This window comes from Opisthocomus hoazin, chromosome 4 (genome assembly GCF_030867145.1).
Source record: "Opisthocomus hoazin isolate bOpiHoa1 chromosome 4, bOpiHoa1.hap1, whole genome shotgun sequence".
NCBI classification, from domain to species: Eukaryota; Metazoa; Chordata; class Aves; order Opisthocomiformes; family Opisthocomidae; genus Opisthocomus; species Opisthocomus hoazin.
The window spans coordinates 18,684,421-18,700,757 of NC_134417.1; the positions used below are offsets into that span (position 1 = coordinate 18,684,421).

General features: G+C 45.0%; 1 protein-coding gene across 2 annotated transcripts in view; it reads left to right on the forward strand.

Moving 5' to 3' along the window:
* AP2M1 (adaptor related protein complex 2 subunit mu 1) overlaps positions 1-16,337 on the forward strand; it is a 31,357-nt gene that overhangs the window by 4,740 nt on the left and 10,280 nt on the right. For both annotated transcript variants that reach the window (XM_075418205.1, XM_075418206.1), the window contains 3 exons: positions 8,594-8,706; positions 14,130-14,395; positions 15,774-15,856. In XM_075418205.1, coding sequence (XP_075274320.1) covers positions 8,633-8,706; positions 14,130-14,395; positions 15,774-15,856 — 423 coding nt within the window. In that variant the 5' untranslated portion in view covers positions 8,594-8,632. The remainder of the gene's footprint in view (positions 1-8,593; positions 8,707-14,129; positions 14,396-15,773; positions 15,857-16,337) is intronic.

Genomic DNA, 16,337 nt, shown 5'->3' on the forward strand with positions numbered 1-16,337 from the left:
TCTCAGAATATGTGAAGCTGCTGACAGCCCCACAGCAGGATACTGCGGCGTGAGCCTGTGCTCCTGACTGCGCCCTCACATTCCAAGCGTGTGGCACAATGTAGGCCTGAAAGGGCAAAGTCTGATGGCATTTGGAGAACCACCTGTCTTTAGGTCAGACCTAACAAATAGAGCATTTTCTATCTATCATAGAATCACGGACAAAAGCAGGTTTTGAGATACTATGCTTTATTGTGTATTTGTCTTTCTCTGGACTCCCTTGGTTATGGTCTGCAGATAACCTGCTGCAGACTGGCCTCTGGGGCTTTGTGTAATATGTCATGATGGTTTGAGAGAGGGATGCTCCCTGATGTGCATCACCTGCACAGCATGAGCAGTGACTTGATTTGAGATGAGGATGCTTGACTCTTTGAAGAAGGTGCACGTTACCATGTCGGTCACTGTAGGTCCAGCTAATCCTGCTGCTGTTCAGTTATGTAACTGCTGAAATGCATTCAAATCTGCATCTCAGCATTTTGGTTTTATACATGCTCTTTTTTTGTAGCTGGCTGTCTTAATGTTGAAACTTTGCCATAGTTCCTATAAAAGTGTATCTTAATGCTCTAATCTTCATTTGAGTGAAAGGGCATTCTGGAAAGGCATTTCCATGTAGCCTTAACTCCTAGTGGGTTTATAAGCATGTATAAGTATGTGGTTTGTTTATGATGCTCTTCATGATCCTTTTCCTGTCTATTTATGGGTTGAAATTGAAGTGTATGGCAATGCAAATACTTGGCAGCAGAGTAGGAAGCGTACTGGCCTTAGGTATTTGTAGGAGCAGCATTCAGATGTGAGATGTGACTCCTACCCCAGTAGCTAGCTGCTTGAAGAATGCAGAGTGTGTTGAGAGAGGACTGTTGTTCCTAAATTAAGGTGATTAGTCACCAGCTGGTGCGAATTCAACACTCATGTGGACCTTCTCTGTGCCTTAACTAGAATAAATCCATCCGTACTATAACTAGAAAACAAGGCTGTAGCTAGCAGTGTGGAGTGGGTCGCCATATGTTCAAGCTAGTGAAACAGAAGGAGTGGAGCTGCAAAGCTCTGCAAATGCAGTTGATGGACCATTAACCCAAAGGTTTCAGCTAGAGTCATCTTGATTTCCATGCACTTAGTGATAAACAGTTAAAGAAATAATGGGCTTTGCTTTTGAGCTGTGTCTCGCAGTGAGCTATTAGCCTGAGGAAACTCAAAAACGTGTAGGGCAAGCTTCCTAGAAAAGGCTGACTGCGGAGAGGAGCAGAATGAGTCATTGAGAGCTGATTGAGCAATGCTGGGAAGCTTTCTGAGTCATGTCGCTTAGGTACAGCAAGCAGACAAACCCATCTCCTGTGGTGGCTTTCATATTCTGGGGACTTCTGATTCCAGCAGCCATGAGTCACTGAATGTCAGTCTCGAATTAATTTGAGCCCTGTTCCCTGCAGTTCTTAACCATTTACAGACACTAGGCTCTTTCATTTTCAAAGCTGATCTGAAAACTATTCGTTGTTTAAAAACGTGTGGAAGGTCATACCGAGTCTGAACGGTACCACTAAAAACCCCATTCTAATGGCAGTGTAACCTTGAAATAGTTGCAAGATGTATCTGTGAAACTTGTACCAAAACACAAATGAGGATCAAAACAAAGCAGGCTTGTTTTCATTGCAGCCACTTCAGGGAATGCCATTGTCATCTTAAAGAGCCATTCTTCTTGCTAAGCTTTAAGCAACTTTCTTTTGCATGCTGCCCTTTGTATAGCTTTCCTCTCATCTGTTCATATATCTCTGGGCTAGTCATTCCACCTCTTCAGTTTCCAGCTGTGTGGACATGCTCCTATTAGCTGACGAAAGTAACTGTAGTGGGGAGGGAGTGTGGTCACTCTGATCTTGTGTTTGGGGGGATGGAATGCAAGGCTTGGGCAGAAGACTGGAATGTTGTCAGTGTTTCCTGAACTTCCATCATGGGCGAACTTGGTGAAGGCTGACTGAGAGAGCGGCACTGTACCAAACCGAACTTGGAGGCTGTGTTGATGCCGTCATGCTGTCTGTTTGGAACTCATCTTCAAGATGCTGGACTGCAGAAGTTGAGCAGAGCAAGGAAGATCTGCTTTGTAATTGTGTTAAATAACTTGTGTGCTTGAGACCTCTTTCGTCCATGATGTCGTGAGATGTGAGTGCAGCAAGAGGTTTATACTGCCTGTGTCCTCCAAGTACTGTGGAGGCCTGACGGATAGCTGGTACAATGGGGTTTGTCACCTAAAGCTGTTGCATTGTATTCACTGTACTTAGTGCCCATGTGACTTTGCTTGGTACCTGGAAACACTTTGCTAGTTGTCTGACACAAATTGAGTTAGGTAAGTTGTACTTAAAGATGATTTCAAGTTTAATCTGTAGAGCTATAGAACTGTGGAGTTTTTTGAGGCTTGAGGAGAATCATAACTGGTGTGGAGGCAAGCTGCTGCTGTGTATGAAATATCGCTAGTGCAGCTGTCGTGTATTTATGCTGGTAGGCTGCCATTATGAAACAAATGGGCAGAATGGTCCTGGTCCTGTGGCTAAATCTGTAGTCAGTGAAACTGCTGCCTCGGGTGTTAGCCAGGGGTTCACAAAGCACAGAGCCCCAGTCACTTTCTGGCTTTGAGCAGGTTGTTCAATATTGAGTTGCATTACCAGCGTCACACGGCTGGTACGTGTCAGCTGGATGGTGGCAGATCTCTCTGCATGGTCGTCTCCTGTAGCAAATGAGGATTTGCAATAAGAGCAATCCTGGTCAGTAGTGGGGGGTGTGGGTGTGTGTGGGTGTGCTGGGGTGTAGATATGAGGGTATTCAGAGTAGTAAGGGCAAAAGAGGTCAAAAATGGCATAAAGGTGCAGTGATGGGGCTATAAAATGTCATGCTAAATTCGAGGTATGTAAAGGTACAACAGTGCATATAGCAGATAGGTGGATTAGGGAGCAAAGCCAATTCTACCTTCACTTGTAGTGTTGTTAATCACCTTGAAGACCAAATTCAGTGTGATCTTGGAGTTATGACAGATCATAGAATCATTAAGGTTGGAAAAGACCTCTTAAGTTCATGAAGTCCAACCGTCACCCCAACACTACCACGCCTACTAAACCATGTCCCGAAGTGCCACGTCTACACGTTTTTTGAACACCTCCAGGGATGGTGACTCCACCGCTTCCCTGGGCAGCCTGTTCCAATGCCTGACCACTCTTTCAGTAAAGACATTTTTCCTGATATCCAATCTAAACTTCCCCTGATGCAAGTTGAGGCCATTGCCTCTCATCCTATCACTAGTTTTCTGGGAGAAGAGACCGACACCTGCCTCACTACAACCGCCTTTCAGGGGAGCAAAAAGGTCTCCCCTCAGCCTCCTCTTCTCCAGACTAAACAACCCCAGTTCCCTCCGCTGCTTCTTGTAAGACTTGTTCTCCAGACCCTTCACCAGCCTCACTGCCCTTCTCTGGACACGCTCCAGCACCTCAATGTCCTTTTTGCAGTGAGGGGCCCAAAACTGAACACAGTACTCAAGGTGCAGCCTCACCAGTGCCGAGTACAGGGACATGATCACTTCCCTACAATGAAAATGATGACGTTGTTAGCTTCTTGCTGAGTGGTGATTTAAAAATGTAAGTCAAGTATCAAGAACCACTAGGAAAAGATCAAAGCAGGATATGTGTGATTGTCATATTGTCTGTGTCGTGGTTTGCTTACATCTTGAATAACTTGTGCAGTTTTGTGCTCACTTCCAGAAGAAAAATGTTTAGAGGAAGGCACTGAGAAAGACCAAAGCATAAAGCAATTTCCTTGTGGACAGCAGCTGAGTGAGGTGGGAACATCTCATTCTGGGAAAGGGGCAGTGGAGAAGATCTGCAAAATCCTGAGTGGCCTGGAGATAAGAGTATGGGGGCTGGTTCTGAATTGCACTTGAACTGGAGGCCATTAAACAAAGCTGGGCAGCGGAAGAAGAAGCAGACTTGAAACAAAAAGGAGGGTGTTTTATACAGCAGTTGTAAACCCGTAGACTTTTTTTGCCTTGGGATGCTGCTGATGCAGAGATGTGGGAGGAAACTGGGCAAATACTTTAGATATCCACTGAGAGTTCTAAAATGGGCCATTGCAGGGGGATCTCCTGGGGAGCGTTTTCTTGACCTGTCCTTACTGTTATCTGACTGTCTCTTTGTTGCCGATGTCAGAGACCGGACACTGAGCTAACAGCTCTGCAGCGTGAACCAATGTGGCTCTTAAATGTGCAAATGGAACTAGTTAGGTTAGGAGCTAACTGTGAGTGGAAAGTTTGAAGCCTGAACTCGGCTCCCAGTATATTTGTATGAGGAAGAAGCCTAGCATTTCTTTGCATTGACAAAGAATTGTGTAAAAGACTAAAAGCACTTGAATCGTGCTGTATCTACTCTCCATCTAACATGTTTTTACTAACCTATAGGATAAGCAAGCAGTTGACCCTGCTGCCTAGTACTGTGATGCAATTAAAAATGCTGATATTTTTGCCTGCAATGTAAGTGGAATTATTACAGAATATGTTCTAACCTAACATATGAGAAAGCATAGCCTGATTATCTCAATCAACATTTAAAGTTTGCAGATCATCTTAAGAGAAGGATTTTAATTTCCAACATGAAGCTTGGTCAACAGTCTTCTACGTGTTTATAGTAATGTAGTAAATATTCAAATCAAGGCTTTTTCAGAAAGCAATTGGCTTGTCATGCTAGCAAGATGCTGTGTCTTGTATATGCTGTGTGTCTGATCCTGTTGCTAATCAAAGCAGATGTTTCCTTTATGCTAAAAATAGTGCAACAAATAACTTAAGCGGCATTAAAACCCAAGAGGAAGATTATTTTTTTTAAGACTAGGATGTGCTTTCTAGGAATCTTCTGGAAAGGGTTTGTGGTATTCGTATGATCCAGCTTTGACCAGTTGCATAAGCTTCCAGGAAACTGTTCGATACAATGTAAGTCTGGAAGAGGATGCAGGAACTCCTCTTCCCCTTTGGCAGCAATAGTCCATCTCTGAATGTACTGCTGTAGCAGTCTGAAAAGACATCCTTGTCTCTTATCTGGAATGAAAAAATACTAATTAGAAAAGAATTTCCTAGAGCAGGCAACACGTTGCTTTCATTGTCATAAATGGTTTTCTTCTTATCATTTGGCCTGCATGAATAACCTTTCAAATGTTTGCTGAGTTACAGCTTCAGCGTCTGCCAGACTTGTTGGGCAGCTGTATTCAAACATGCTCTCTGTGTTTTGGGTTCTGGCCCTGCCCTGCATGCTGCCTTTCAGTGGCCTGTTAGAGCTGTGTGTGTTTCACGTAAATCATTGTAGGTCTGTGGAACAGCCCCTTCCTTAAGTTTCAGAACCTGGTTTTGTTCTGACCAACAGAATTGTCTCTGTCTTCTGGCGTGGGGATGCTGTCCTTGCTGCCAGCTACACTGCGAGGCCTCGGTCCCCCGACATGGGACAGTGAGGAGCTACACAAGGCTTTTCCCACTCTGTAAATGCATGGGAATCTTGGAAATTGCTGCCTCTGACTTAACATTGGTTACCACAACTTCTGGAAGTAAATGAAATATTAATATCCTGAAGTTATAAAGGGTGACTAATGGTAATGGAAGAAAAACAAATTTGAAAACCTTTTTGGTGTTAGATGGAGTCTCAGACATCAAAAAATGTTGATGACAGTGCCACATGAAGCCACTGACAAGTGGCAGGAGGCAGCCTGTTAATAGCCAGAGACATTCAACCTGCACAATGTGGGAGTAAAAGCCAGGAAGCTCACTAGTGAGCCTTAGGAAAATGCTTGTCTGTCTGTTTCTCGCTATTTTGACTTAACAACTGACTTTTTGATTCTTTTTCATTTTAATGAGCAGAAGCAGCCATCTGGTAACTGAAGACCCATAGCAGAGAAGTATGTGTAATGTTACTTGCTGAGGAATCATTAGGTGTAGCTAAATATGTTGCTGTAAAGGCTTATGAAATTTAAAGTTCCTTTTCTGTATTTCTGAAATTAAGACTAGTGGCTGTGCTATAAATCTTGTTTCAGCACAGAGCTCATGCCTGCAGTATTTCCTTCAAATAGGCAGCAACTTTAGTTTCTTGAACATAACTTCAAGAGGATACGTTACTCTTAATACTCCAGGTTTCTACCCTGGAAGTCCATTTGTCCCACTGATGTGTGTATTGCTTTATATTCTTTTTTTTTTCTGACCTTTGAGTTGATCTGAGGCTAGGTCACTTCAACTTCGGTTTTTCCTGTGTTCCGGAGCAAACACATATCGGTTCACTGTCAGCATCTGCTCTAGGCTAGCCTCTCCCTATCCTTTCCACCCACCCCAGACTTAGTAGGGTGGGTTAGCCTACACCCAACAGCAGCATGGAGGTGGTTTGTTATCTAATGCCCTGCAATGCCAAAGCTGAGAAATACCTATGTGATCATCCCAAGACCTAGTCACGAGGCTTGCCCTATCACTTTTGCACTGCTCTTCTCTGGACTAAGCCAACCAAGCAGTTGCTAGAATGGGTATTACGACTTAAACCTAAGTGAGTAGGAATGCATAGGACTACAGGAATGGGATCTGGTAAAGTAGTTGTGTATTTAAAAAAAATAAAATCAACCTGTCTTCTGCCTCAGTAATGTCTACCAGCTTTTTAGTTCTCTTCAGAATGATCTTCCTTTGAAGCAGGAGAAGATTAGCAGTTTGAGAGGGCAACTTCTGTGGTGCTAGCCACCAGTTAAAGTGGCTCATGGCTGAGATCTCCCCCTCCGATGGCACCTTGTGGCCAGGCAGCTCTTGATTTGGATGCTGAGGTGTTGCTCAGTACTGCTGCCAGGGACCAGCAAAGGCTGTAACATTGCTACATAAAAATTATTTCTTGAACAAGCACTCCAGATGCCGAAGACCAAATAGCTTAAGTAACTAGGATGACCCTGTTTCCTCTGATCACCTTTTATGCTGTATCCTTACATCTTGAGTGCAAGATGCTAGAAATTAGGTCTGAGGACTCTTGCTGAAGACGTTAATTCTAAGCTGTGAAAGCAGTTAAAACATAACCATATATAGACTCCACGTGTATTGTAGCAGTTCCCCATCACCCTTTGCTTTATTAAACCAGTGAGCTGCTTTTGGTCTCACAGCTGCACTGCGACTGGTATGTGGGTAAGAAATACTATGAATGAGCTGCTGTCTAAAAAGCTTACCTGGCTAATGACAACTGCTAGCTCTGTGTGTCTGGTTATTAATGCAGCCTGTACTACTAGGTAGCTATGGTCCCAAGCAGATCTGTGTTCAGTTTTGTCAAGATGCTGCTTAAATAATCCTTACCTGCAAATGTGATGGTTAGAAGGGTTGCATTACTGGACCAACTAGATCAATGGTTGCTACTGTGGAATGATTGTCTCTAAGTTCAGCAGTCTTCCTAGGCTTCTGACATCTTGGAGCTGTGTGAACTGCGTGCAAAAAAGCCTAACTAAGAATTGAATCTGATTTGTATCTTGGTCATTGGGCAGATAGACACTTTTTAGTAGAAATAAAGGGTCTTTGGTTTGCTTGTAGTTTCAGGCCTGTGTTTTCCCTTGCATTCAGGGGGTAGGCCAGACACTACTAATACCTGAAGCTTGATCCATCCACGCTGATGAATGGAGTGAGGAGTAAGCCACCAGCTATTCAGTGCTAATTTTAAGGTTCAGTCCAAGCTACAGATGGCAGTTGCATTCAGAGCCTCGTGTTACAGGATGCGGGGTAGCTGTATGTACTCACCTACACCTGAGCTCTTGAGTTGTTTCAGACAAACTCAGGAAGTCCCTCAGCTGGGCCTCTGTCAGGATTCCTGCCATGGCTCCTGAGGTCTGGAACAAGGCTGTTCCCTTGGGCTTTCCCGTGGAGTCTGTGTTACTGCGTGCCTCAGAGGGGCAGCTCTGCAGCAAACATGAGGGAACGCTGACCTGGAGAAACTGGCATGTAGTTAGGGGCGTAGGTCTGTGGTGGTGCATACAGTCTGCTGTGCACTGGGAACACACACTTTACCGTATAAAATCCCAGCAGATCAAAAAGCGTCATCTGTCACCACAGCAATAAGGCAACTTTCCTCGTCTCCAGAGTAAAACACTGGTTCTAATAGTCCTTTGTAAGTAAGGAGCTGTGTACTCTCTTCTCCAGGATGTAAGCGTGAGGCAGGCAGTCGCTTCCAGCATCCGAACCGCTCCTGAGTTGCTAGCTGCCCTACTGGGCCTCAGCGATGTGCCAGCCTGGCCAGATGTAACCAGATGAGTTAGGTGAAGTAGCCTACACCATCAGACTTGCAGGAATATCTCTGAGCATGCCCTCCTCCTGTCCCTCCCTGCAGTCCACTGGGGTTCGTTACTCCGGTGGCATTGAGATGTGTGCTATTGGGTCCTCACCACCACAGGTGTTGTAGGAAGTGCTTTGTGCTTCTGGCTGGGCACGTGTGTGACAAAAGGTGTGTAAGCCCTGGCTAACAGCCAGCGGGTGTCAAAGTCGGTGCCTGCTGTGTTGCCTGTTGCCATGTGGCTGACTAACATATGCCCTCTCTTGCTTCAGGTCTTAAGCAACATGGGAAGAGAAGACTAACGTTCCATCATGATCGGAGGCTTATTCATCTATAATCACAAAGGAGAGGTTTTAATCTCTCGAGTCTACCGGGATGACATTGGGTAAGTGCTTCTGCTGCATCCCTGGTCTTTGCATTTCTGTCTCATTTTGGTGTGGATAACAACCCAGAGCTGCTTTGTTTTGCATTAGCTGTGCATGCATGTAAGACTGCAACTCAACTTGCTGCTCTAGACTTAAAAAAAAAGTTTGTTAGGCCCTGGTCACTGACAGATGGTAGTAAAGGATAGCCTGAAGGCAAACCTAGGATGTTCTTTTGGATGGTAGAGATCTGGCTGTTACTCCAAATGCTTCAGCAATGTGGACTGCCACTGCAGGAGTCTACCAGCCTCACCATAATCGTTAAAACTTTATGGGAGCAGTAATGTGGGAACATGCTATAACCAGGGCTCTGAATTAGTTTCAAACACAGATGTCTAGCATCAAGTACGGGCATGCAGAAGACTGTCTATGGTCTTTGGCACTTTGAAAGTTACGTCTGCAAGCAGTTTCGCAGTAACCACGGCTCTACCCTTAAAGCTGGCATTCTCTACTCCCAACTTTGTATGGCACCCTTGTTTGTAACAAGCTTACATTCATCGGGTAATTGAAGTTGTAGGAAGTGCTGAAAGCCTTCAGTAGATTGTAGATGTCTCACACTTCACACAAGTGTTCTGTTGCTCGCTTAGACAGGTTTTGTACAATCCTTAGGCTGCTAGTTCCCAGAAAGGAGCTTACGAAAAGTTTGGTGTTGTATAGGAAGTGGATAGTGCTATAAGGATCTCGATATCAAGTGATGGTGCTGCTTGGACTGAAAACCTTAAGTGGCCTTCTTGCACAGCACTGTTCTTCTGAGTGGGTTTTCATTGGTGTTGGGCATTAGGTGGAAGTTAGTCACTGAAGTTGACAGAGTCAAAACATAGCTAATGGAAGCAGGGCTGTGGTAGGTGTTAGTTCGAAGTCCAACAAGAGAGATCCTTCTGGCCAGTTTAGGAAAAAATAGTTTCTACCAGATCTACATAGTGAATAGTGGCAAGATGTGCTGCGAAATAACTTCTTGCCACGAGTTACAAAAAAACTGTCAAGCCAGTGTGCCTTCAGACTGCTCTAGTCTGAAGAGCGTGTCCCTTCTGGTTATTGATTGTCTAGTGGAGATTAAAAATTGGTGTAGAACTAGTAGCTAGTCAAGGCTTGCACTGCTTCGTTTCTGGAGTAGTGGTCGACACAGTGTCTGTAGTAAGGCTTCACCTAATAAGCTTTAAATCTCTTGGCGTGTTCTAAGTCAGCTAAGGGCAGAGTAAAGTAGCTGTTTTAAGGTTGACTAAGTTATTCCAGGGCTTCCACACAGACCTGAGCCAAGGAAGCATTGTATTTCTGAAGAAGAAAACTAACTACAAAGTTTTGCCTCTTCTGCTGTGCTAACTCATTTCAGTCTTGAATACTTGTTAGCTGATGCTCTTCAGAGCAATTGATATGCCAGCTCTGACTTTGTAAAGTTCCCCTAATGCATAGGTGTCACAGTGACTGAGCCAAGCCTGTCTGGATTCTAGATAAATTTTGAGAAGGGGGGCGGGGCTAGGGACACTGTTACTGCAGTTTCTGACAAAAATATTCTTTTTGTGGCTGGCAAATGTAAAAGTACTTAAAGATAGGATTGTGCTCAAACTGATGTTTATTCAAGAAGGCTTTGAATTTAAAGGGCGTTCTGGCTGTGGAGATACGAAGTGGAGGATGAAGTGGTTATTTTTAATGTAGTGATCTTCTGTTGCTTTTTATCTTGGCTTGTTCCTCTTACAAAGTAAGTGACTTGTGTTCAGTACATGATAAAGCGCTTCCTTCTGGCTGGCCAGACAAAACTAGAAAACAGGGTTTCCTGCCTGAGTCTATCTTAACTTTTTCATTTGGCAAAAGATGCCAAAAAGATTTGAGTGTTTTCTGTAGGACTTCAGGAGTCAGTGTTCCCTTGAGTGAAATCCTCCACTCGGTTCCTGTGAAAGTGTCAGTCTTGTGACTTAGGTGGAGCTGGTCCTGGCTGTTAACTAAGCTTGCTCCCCAAGGTGTTGGATTCTTCCTGAAATAGGTCTTCAGACCTGGTCTGGAATTTTTTTAGGCATGTAACCTTATGAAACAAGAAGTCTTAAAATGGCTGTGTCTCATCTTCTGGTGTAATCAAGTAACTGAGAATCTTGCCATTTCCTAGTCTGAACATTAGCATCAATACCAGGTCTACTTAAAGGCTTTCAGTATCCTAATCTTCAGAGGGAGGTAGGGAAAGGAATAGCCATGATACTGCAGCTTGTACTCTGTAGGAGTTCTGTCTCTAGTCAAACAGCCAGGTAATAGACTTCTAGAGTACTATACAGTTCTTAATTTCTAACGATAGATCCGAAGTGCTGAGGGCTGAGCCCATCCAGCTTGTTGGGAAGTAGGTTGAATGGGAAGTGAGCATAGCTGCTGCCTGACTCCATGAGTGATTGACCCTTAAGATTCTTTGGTCTTGGCACTTGCCTTTGGCATTCTGAAGCCCCAACCTACGTGTTGGGAGAGAGTAAAGGTTATCTGTGGTTATGAGAACACCTCGCCTTGCAAGTTTAATGGTCTAAATCAGCTCATACTAGTTCAGTTAATGAGCAGAGATGGTCAATGAAGAAACCCTTCCCTTGACTTCGTTAAAGGCAGAAATACTACAAAACTTGAACTTTCTTTGCTTGCAACTTTGGCTTTAGTGCATGTAGTGCTTCTGTCCATAAGCAGCTAGCTGCATGCATAAGCAGCCTCTTAAAAAAAAAAAAAGGCAAAGCACTGTGCATTTAATTCGGGATACCATGGAGGGCTCTACTGTGATCTTCAAGTGCCTTGTTCTTCAGTGATGTAGTCATTGGGAGAGCCTACCTGCATTTAAGATTGTAGCTATTTAATAAAAAGAGGCTATGTGAAACTGAGCAGCTGACAAACTGCATGCACTTTAAATGTAATAGGCATTTCGTTTCTGAGCTTCTCATACATCACTTCAGCTTCATGGCTCTTGATCCTTAAGGGAAAGTGCAAGCTGGATAGAGCAGTGTCTGAATCGGCAGGATGTGCTGTATCTCTCCAGATGTGCTCCAGCTCTATCAAACTTGCTTTATTTCCTGTTGGCTGGGCCAAGCCAGAAGGCATCAACCCAAACAGCTTCAGTGAGAAGTACTGTCATAGAAATGCCCACTCAGACTTGCAGCTGGGTTCTGACGCAGACTGGGAAGAAGATACCTGGTACTTTATGGTCCGCAGGCAATGCCTCGGATTGAGGCTTTGGGGTTTTTTCCTCTCCAGGACCTGCTACATGTATTAGCAGAGCAGACTGGGTATCACTGATGTGATACGGATGCAGCTCATCTGGACTAAACACCCAGTTAGCCCTAAAATTCAGCCGAACACTAGTCTGTCCTCGCTGGCAGCCTGACCATGGCATGTCAGCGTTGTGCCTTGCGAGAGCTCCATTGCTGCCACAGCTTGTTACGGTCCATCCAGTGTCACCTTGGCCTTTTGTGCACAGGAGCAGGGGGAGGGGGTGCTGTTTAGTATCTTCTTATCTCTTTGGATTCATTGTGCCTTGTGTGTGTGTTTCTAACCCTTTCTCTTGTTGCTGTCACTCCTCCTTTCTCCGCTGGCGCCATTTCTGTCCATCCCATCTCATTGGCTGCTGTAGCAATAGGTAAGAGACGCGTGGTAGGCCACGACTGGCACTGCACAGTGGGCATCTGGTGTGCTAGATAAGCTTCACTGACCTGAGGCTTCTCCTCTAGCATGCACCAGTCTGGATGCTGGTTCTGGTATTAGTTCTAGCGGGCTAGAACTTGAGGCTGGGAGGGCTAGCGCTCCAGAACAAGCTGAATGTCCCTTGCGAGGTTTACTGGAGGGGAGGAATGGGACTTTCAGATTTTTTAATTTTATAGTAGATTAAATTACTTTCTTACGGAAAAAAACTCAGGTAGAAATGAAATATTAATTTAACCCAAACTTGCAATCCTTCTGGAGCAATAAAACCTGAGAAGTATTTGAAGGCCAGAATTTCGCTTGTGGGGGAGCATGTTTACTGATGAAGCTTCTACATATGTACCCAGACCTTCAAGGAGCAAACACCTGCTGTGGTAGCATATGTTCCTTTGAATATCCTTTGTTTTCAAACTTGGAACTGTCTGCTGAATTGTTGACAGCCCTCAGTGCTTATGAGCGTTTGTATGCCTGTATCCTTGCTTGTGAGGATAATAGTACTGTCTGCTCTCAAACATGGTTCTGTGTAATCAGTACCATGGCCTTGATGCTGCAGTCAGAAGACCCACTGTTCTACATAGTCTCTAACAGTATGAATAATAAAGCACAACTAGATGAGTCTTGGCTTGGCGTGTAGACTATTGCTTGAAGTCTTGGTTCTTGTCATATAAAGCACTCGGGCTTCCTTCCTGTGTTCTTAGGATTGGTGGACTTTAACCTAGTTTGGGGAGTTTATCCTGACCTGTAGCTACAGGATAAGGAAACTCTAGTGTGGCAGAGCTGGCGTCCAGAATGCTACTCGGACATCCCTGTTTACCCAGGAGGGATTTATTCCCTGTCCCTAGTGTGTAGACAGTTTGGATTAAAGATGGAAGCAGCTAGGGGAAGCTTGCACAGCATCTTTTTGGGACTGTGCAGAACCTTTTTACTGTAAGTGGTATTGGACCATGCAGTGTATGTGATGCAGTGCTACTAGCATGTTGCACTGTGGGGACCCTAAGTCCATCTGCAAGAGACCTCTTCTGAAGCCTGGCAGACTTGAGAGGACATGTAACTGGAAAGTTGAAAATGTTCCTAAACCTGCTTGCTGCTTTGAGCCTGCCCTCCATGGTGCCTGGGGTGGGGAGGTGGGGTGGATCTGGGAACTGAAGCTCTCTTTTGTGGTGTGCCTGGGCACTGACTTCTGCAGGTGACCCAGGTAGGTTTTGCTGTTTTTTCCTTGATGGTGTGTCTGGGAGGAACTGCCATTGACAAATATCTTGAGAGACTACATCTTGCTTTGGGGCAAGAGTATGAAGGCCTGGGCCTGCAGAATAGACAGAAACTAGGTGTTTGGTCAAAACTGGGCTGCTCTTTGAGCCATAAGCTGCTACTGTGTTTATTCCCAGCTATGGCAATCAATCGGGAGTGCTAGCAAATTTAATTGAAGGGAAGGTTCCTCTGTCATGTGACTCCAGACAGAGGTTAGCTTCTCCTTCTGACTACAGTTGCACTGTAGTCCAAAGCTCCGTAGAGACTAGCAGTGCTCTGTCTTTCCTTTAGTTTGTGCAGAATTTAATGTCTAACACTGCTCAGAGCCTTGACTTGTCCCTCTTAGAGACACCCCCAGGCGCCTTTCCTAAGTGAGCTTGATGTATATAGTTCAGTGTCTGACTGTAATCGCATAATCAGAACTGTGCAGCCAGCTTGTTTTCACGTACGATGTGCTAACTTATCTTTGGTGGTGATCTCGTAGGCGGAATGCTGTTGATGCCTTCCGCGTCAATGTCATCCACGCACGGCAGCAGGTACGCTCGCCTGTCACCAACATCGCCCGCACAAGTTTCTTCCATGTCAAGCGTTCCAACATCTGGCTGGCTGCTGTCACCAAGCAGAATGTCAACGCTGCCATGGTATTTGAGTTTCTTTACAAGATGTGTGACGTGATGACTGCCTACTTCGGGAAGATCAGTGAGGAGAACATAAAGAACAACTTTGTGCTGATCTATGAGCTGCTGGATGGTGAGATGTTTCCCTTACCTGTCAGTGACACTGCACTTGGTCATTCTAAAACCATTAGCTTCGTTTGTAGTGGTGATCCTTGAAGTATTTTTAACATGTGTGACTGAGTTCCAAGTTACTTCCTCTGTTTTCTAATGCCACCTGTACTGTAAGTGTAGGTTACATCTCGAGCCTCACTTTGCTGAAGCGTTGGGAGATGTGCACTTGTACAACTGAGGCAGCTGATACTGGACCCCAGCTTCTGAGTGGGTCCCGTGTAGATGCAGGGCTGTCGTCATACTGAGGCATGTAAAGAGGGCTGTCATTAGCACCAATAAGGCCGGCCATCCCAGCTAGTGCCCAGGTGGCTCTAGCACTGTGTGGTAGCAGTCAACCCAGGCTGCAGTTGGTCGCTACTCTTGCGGGCAGTTCTGAGACAGAAGGAAATAAATAAAACCCAACCTACTCTGTCCCCAGCCCTACCTCCCCCAGTGGTACAGCTCTAAATTTCACCATAGAATGATAATACAGTGTCACTCCAGCTGCTCGTGGTATCAGCCTGCCTGTGGAGATTGCCCTTGAGCTATCCCTGTTTCACATAACATGAGCACTTTGTATTAGTTATGCTTCAGTTTGTTTTCCAGACAAGGCATGATGCTTGTGTGTCCTGGGACTCTTAGCCAAGGGTCACAGTGACTGATGGGTTCAAGGGACTGCTGTTTCTCTGCCTTGGTCAGTCACTGCTGTCTCCTGGTGGCACAGTGAGGTCAAAACCTGCCAGTGCGGTGTTCCTCAGTATTCATGTTAGTGGTCGTCTCTCCCCTCTAGATCTCTTGTGGGTTATTCACTTCCTCTTTGAGGGGAGTGGGTGTTCAGTGCACTAGCTGTCTGCAGTTAATATCTGTTTCTCTCCTGCACTGATCATCCTGCAGTGCCACTACTCCGCTGTTATTTTTTTAGGTTTCAGTTTTTATTACATCTTCATACAGAAATCAACACCTAAAGAAAATGCAGTGAGAACAGATTGTTCTGCTGTTGGATTAAGCTTCTTTATTGTCCCTTGGATGTTTTTGGAAAAACTCCTCCATGTGTGCTGTGCACATAGCTAGATTAGTTGATATTTAGTCCTGAAGTGTAGTTGTAATTAGAAAAAACAGCAAATTCGCCAGCTGACAGCTTTCTATCACCCCTCCTCTCCAAAATATTGCACAGGGAAGTCAATTTAGCAAGCCTGTTGTTTTTTTCCTCTTGGTAAGGAATGCTCCAGCAACTTACCCAGAAACTTAATGTGTAAGCAGTGTCTGTGCACTAATTGGCTCTCTCCTTACAGGAATGGTTAGCATGGTTGGCGTGGTTATACCTTGCAGCTCTGAACTAACCTTCTTCTACTCTTCTGTAGAAATCCTGGACTTTGGCTATCCTCAGAACTCTGAAACAGGAGCCCTGAAGACCTTCATCACTCAGCAAGGCATCAAGAGTCAGGTAACTAGAGGAATTTGGGGTACAGCACTGCTCTGCTGATTAATTTTCTGTTCAAGAAAGTATGGTCTGAATTACCAACTGACCGTTTGACCTGTGCTGAGTGGAGGTGCCCGAGTAGATTGAGAACACCCTGGCAGGGATGTAGCTGGGTGGCGTCTTGTTTTATAGGTGTCACTGTGCTTGTGTCACCTCGTGTTCCTTGGTGCATGGTAAGATGCAGGAGGAAGGGCCCTAAGCTAGCATAATGCCAGTTGCTTGCATGTAAATGAATGCTGGCTTCAGGCTCTGCTCTGTGTCAGCTTCTGACAGGATAAACAAATCTACCTGCTGAACCAGAAATAGCTCTTCTGTGCGTGAGTCTTGTGGAGCAGGTCTGTCTTCCACCAGCCTTCATTGCTTTTAGCTGTCAGGCTTTCACGCCTGCCTTACAATGAAGTATTCTTCAGCCTTGTGGATCTTGCTGTCCGGAAGCGTATGTTAC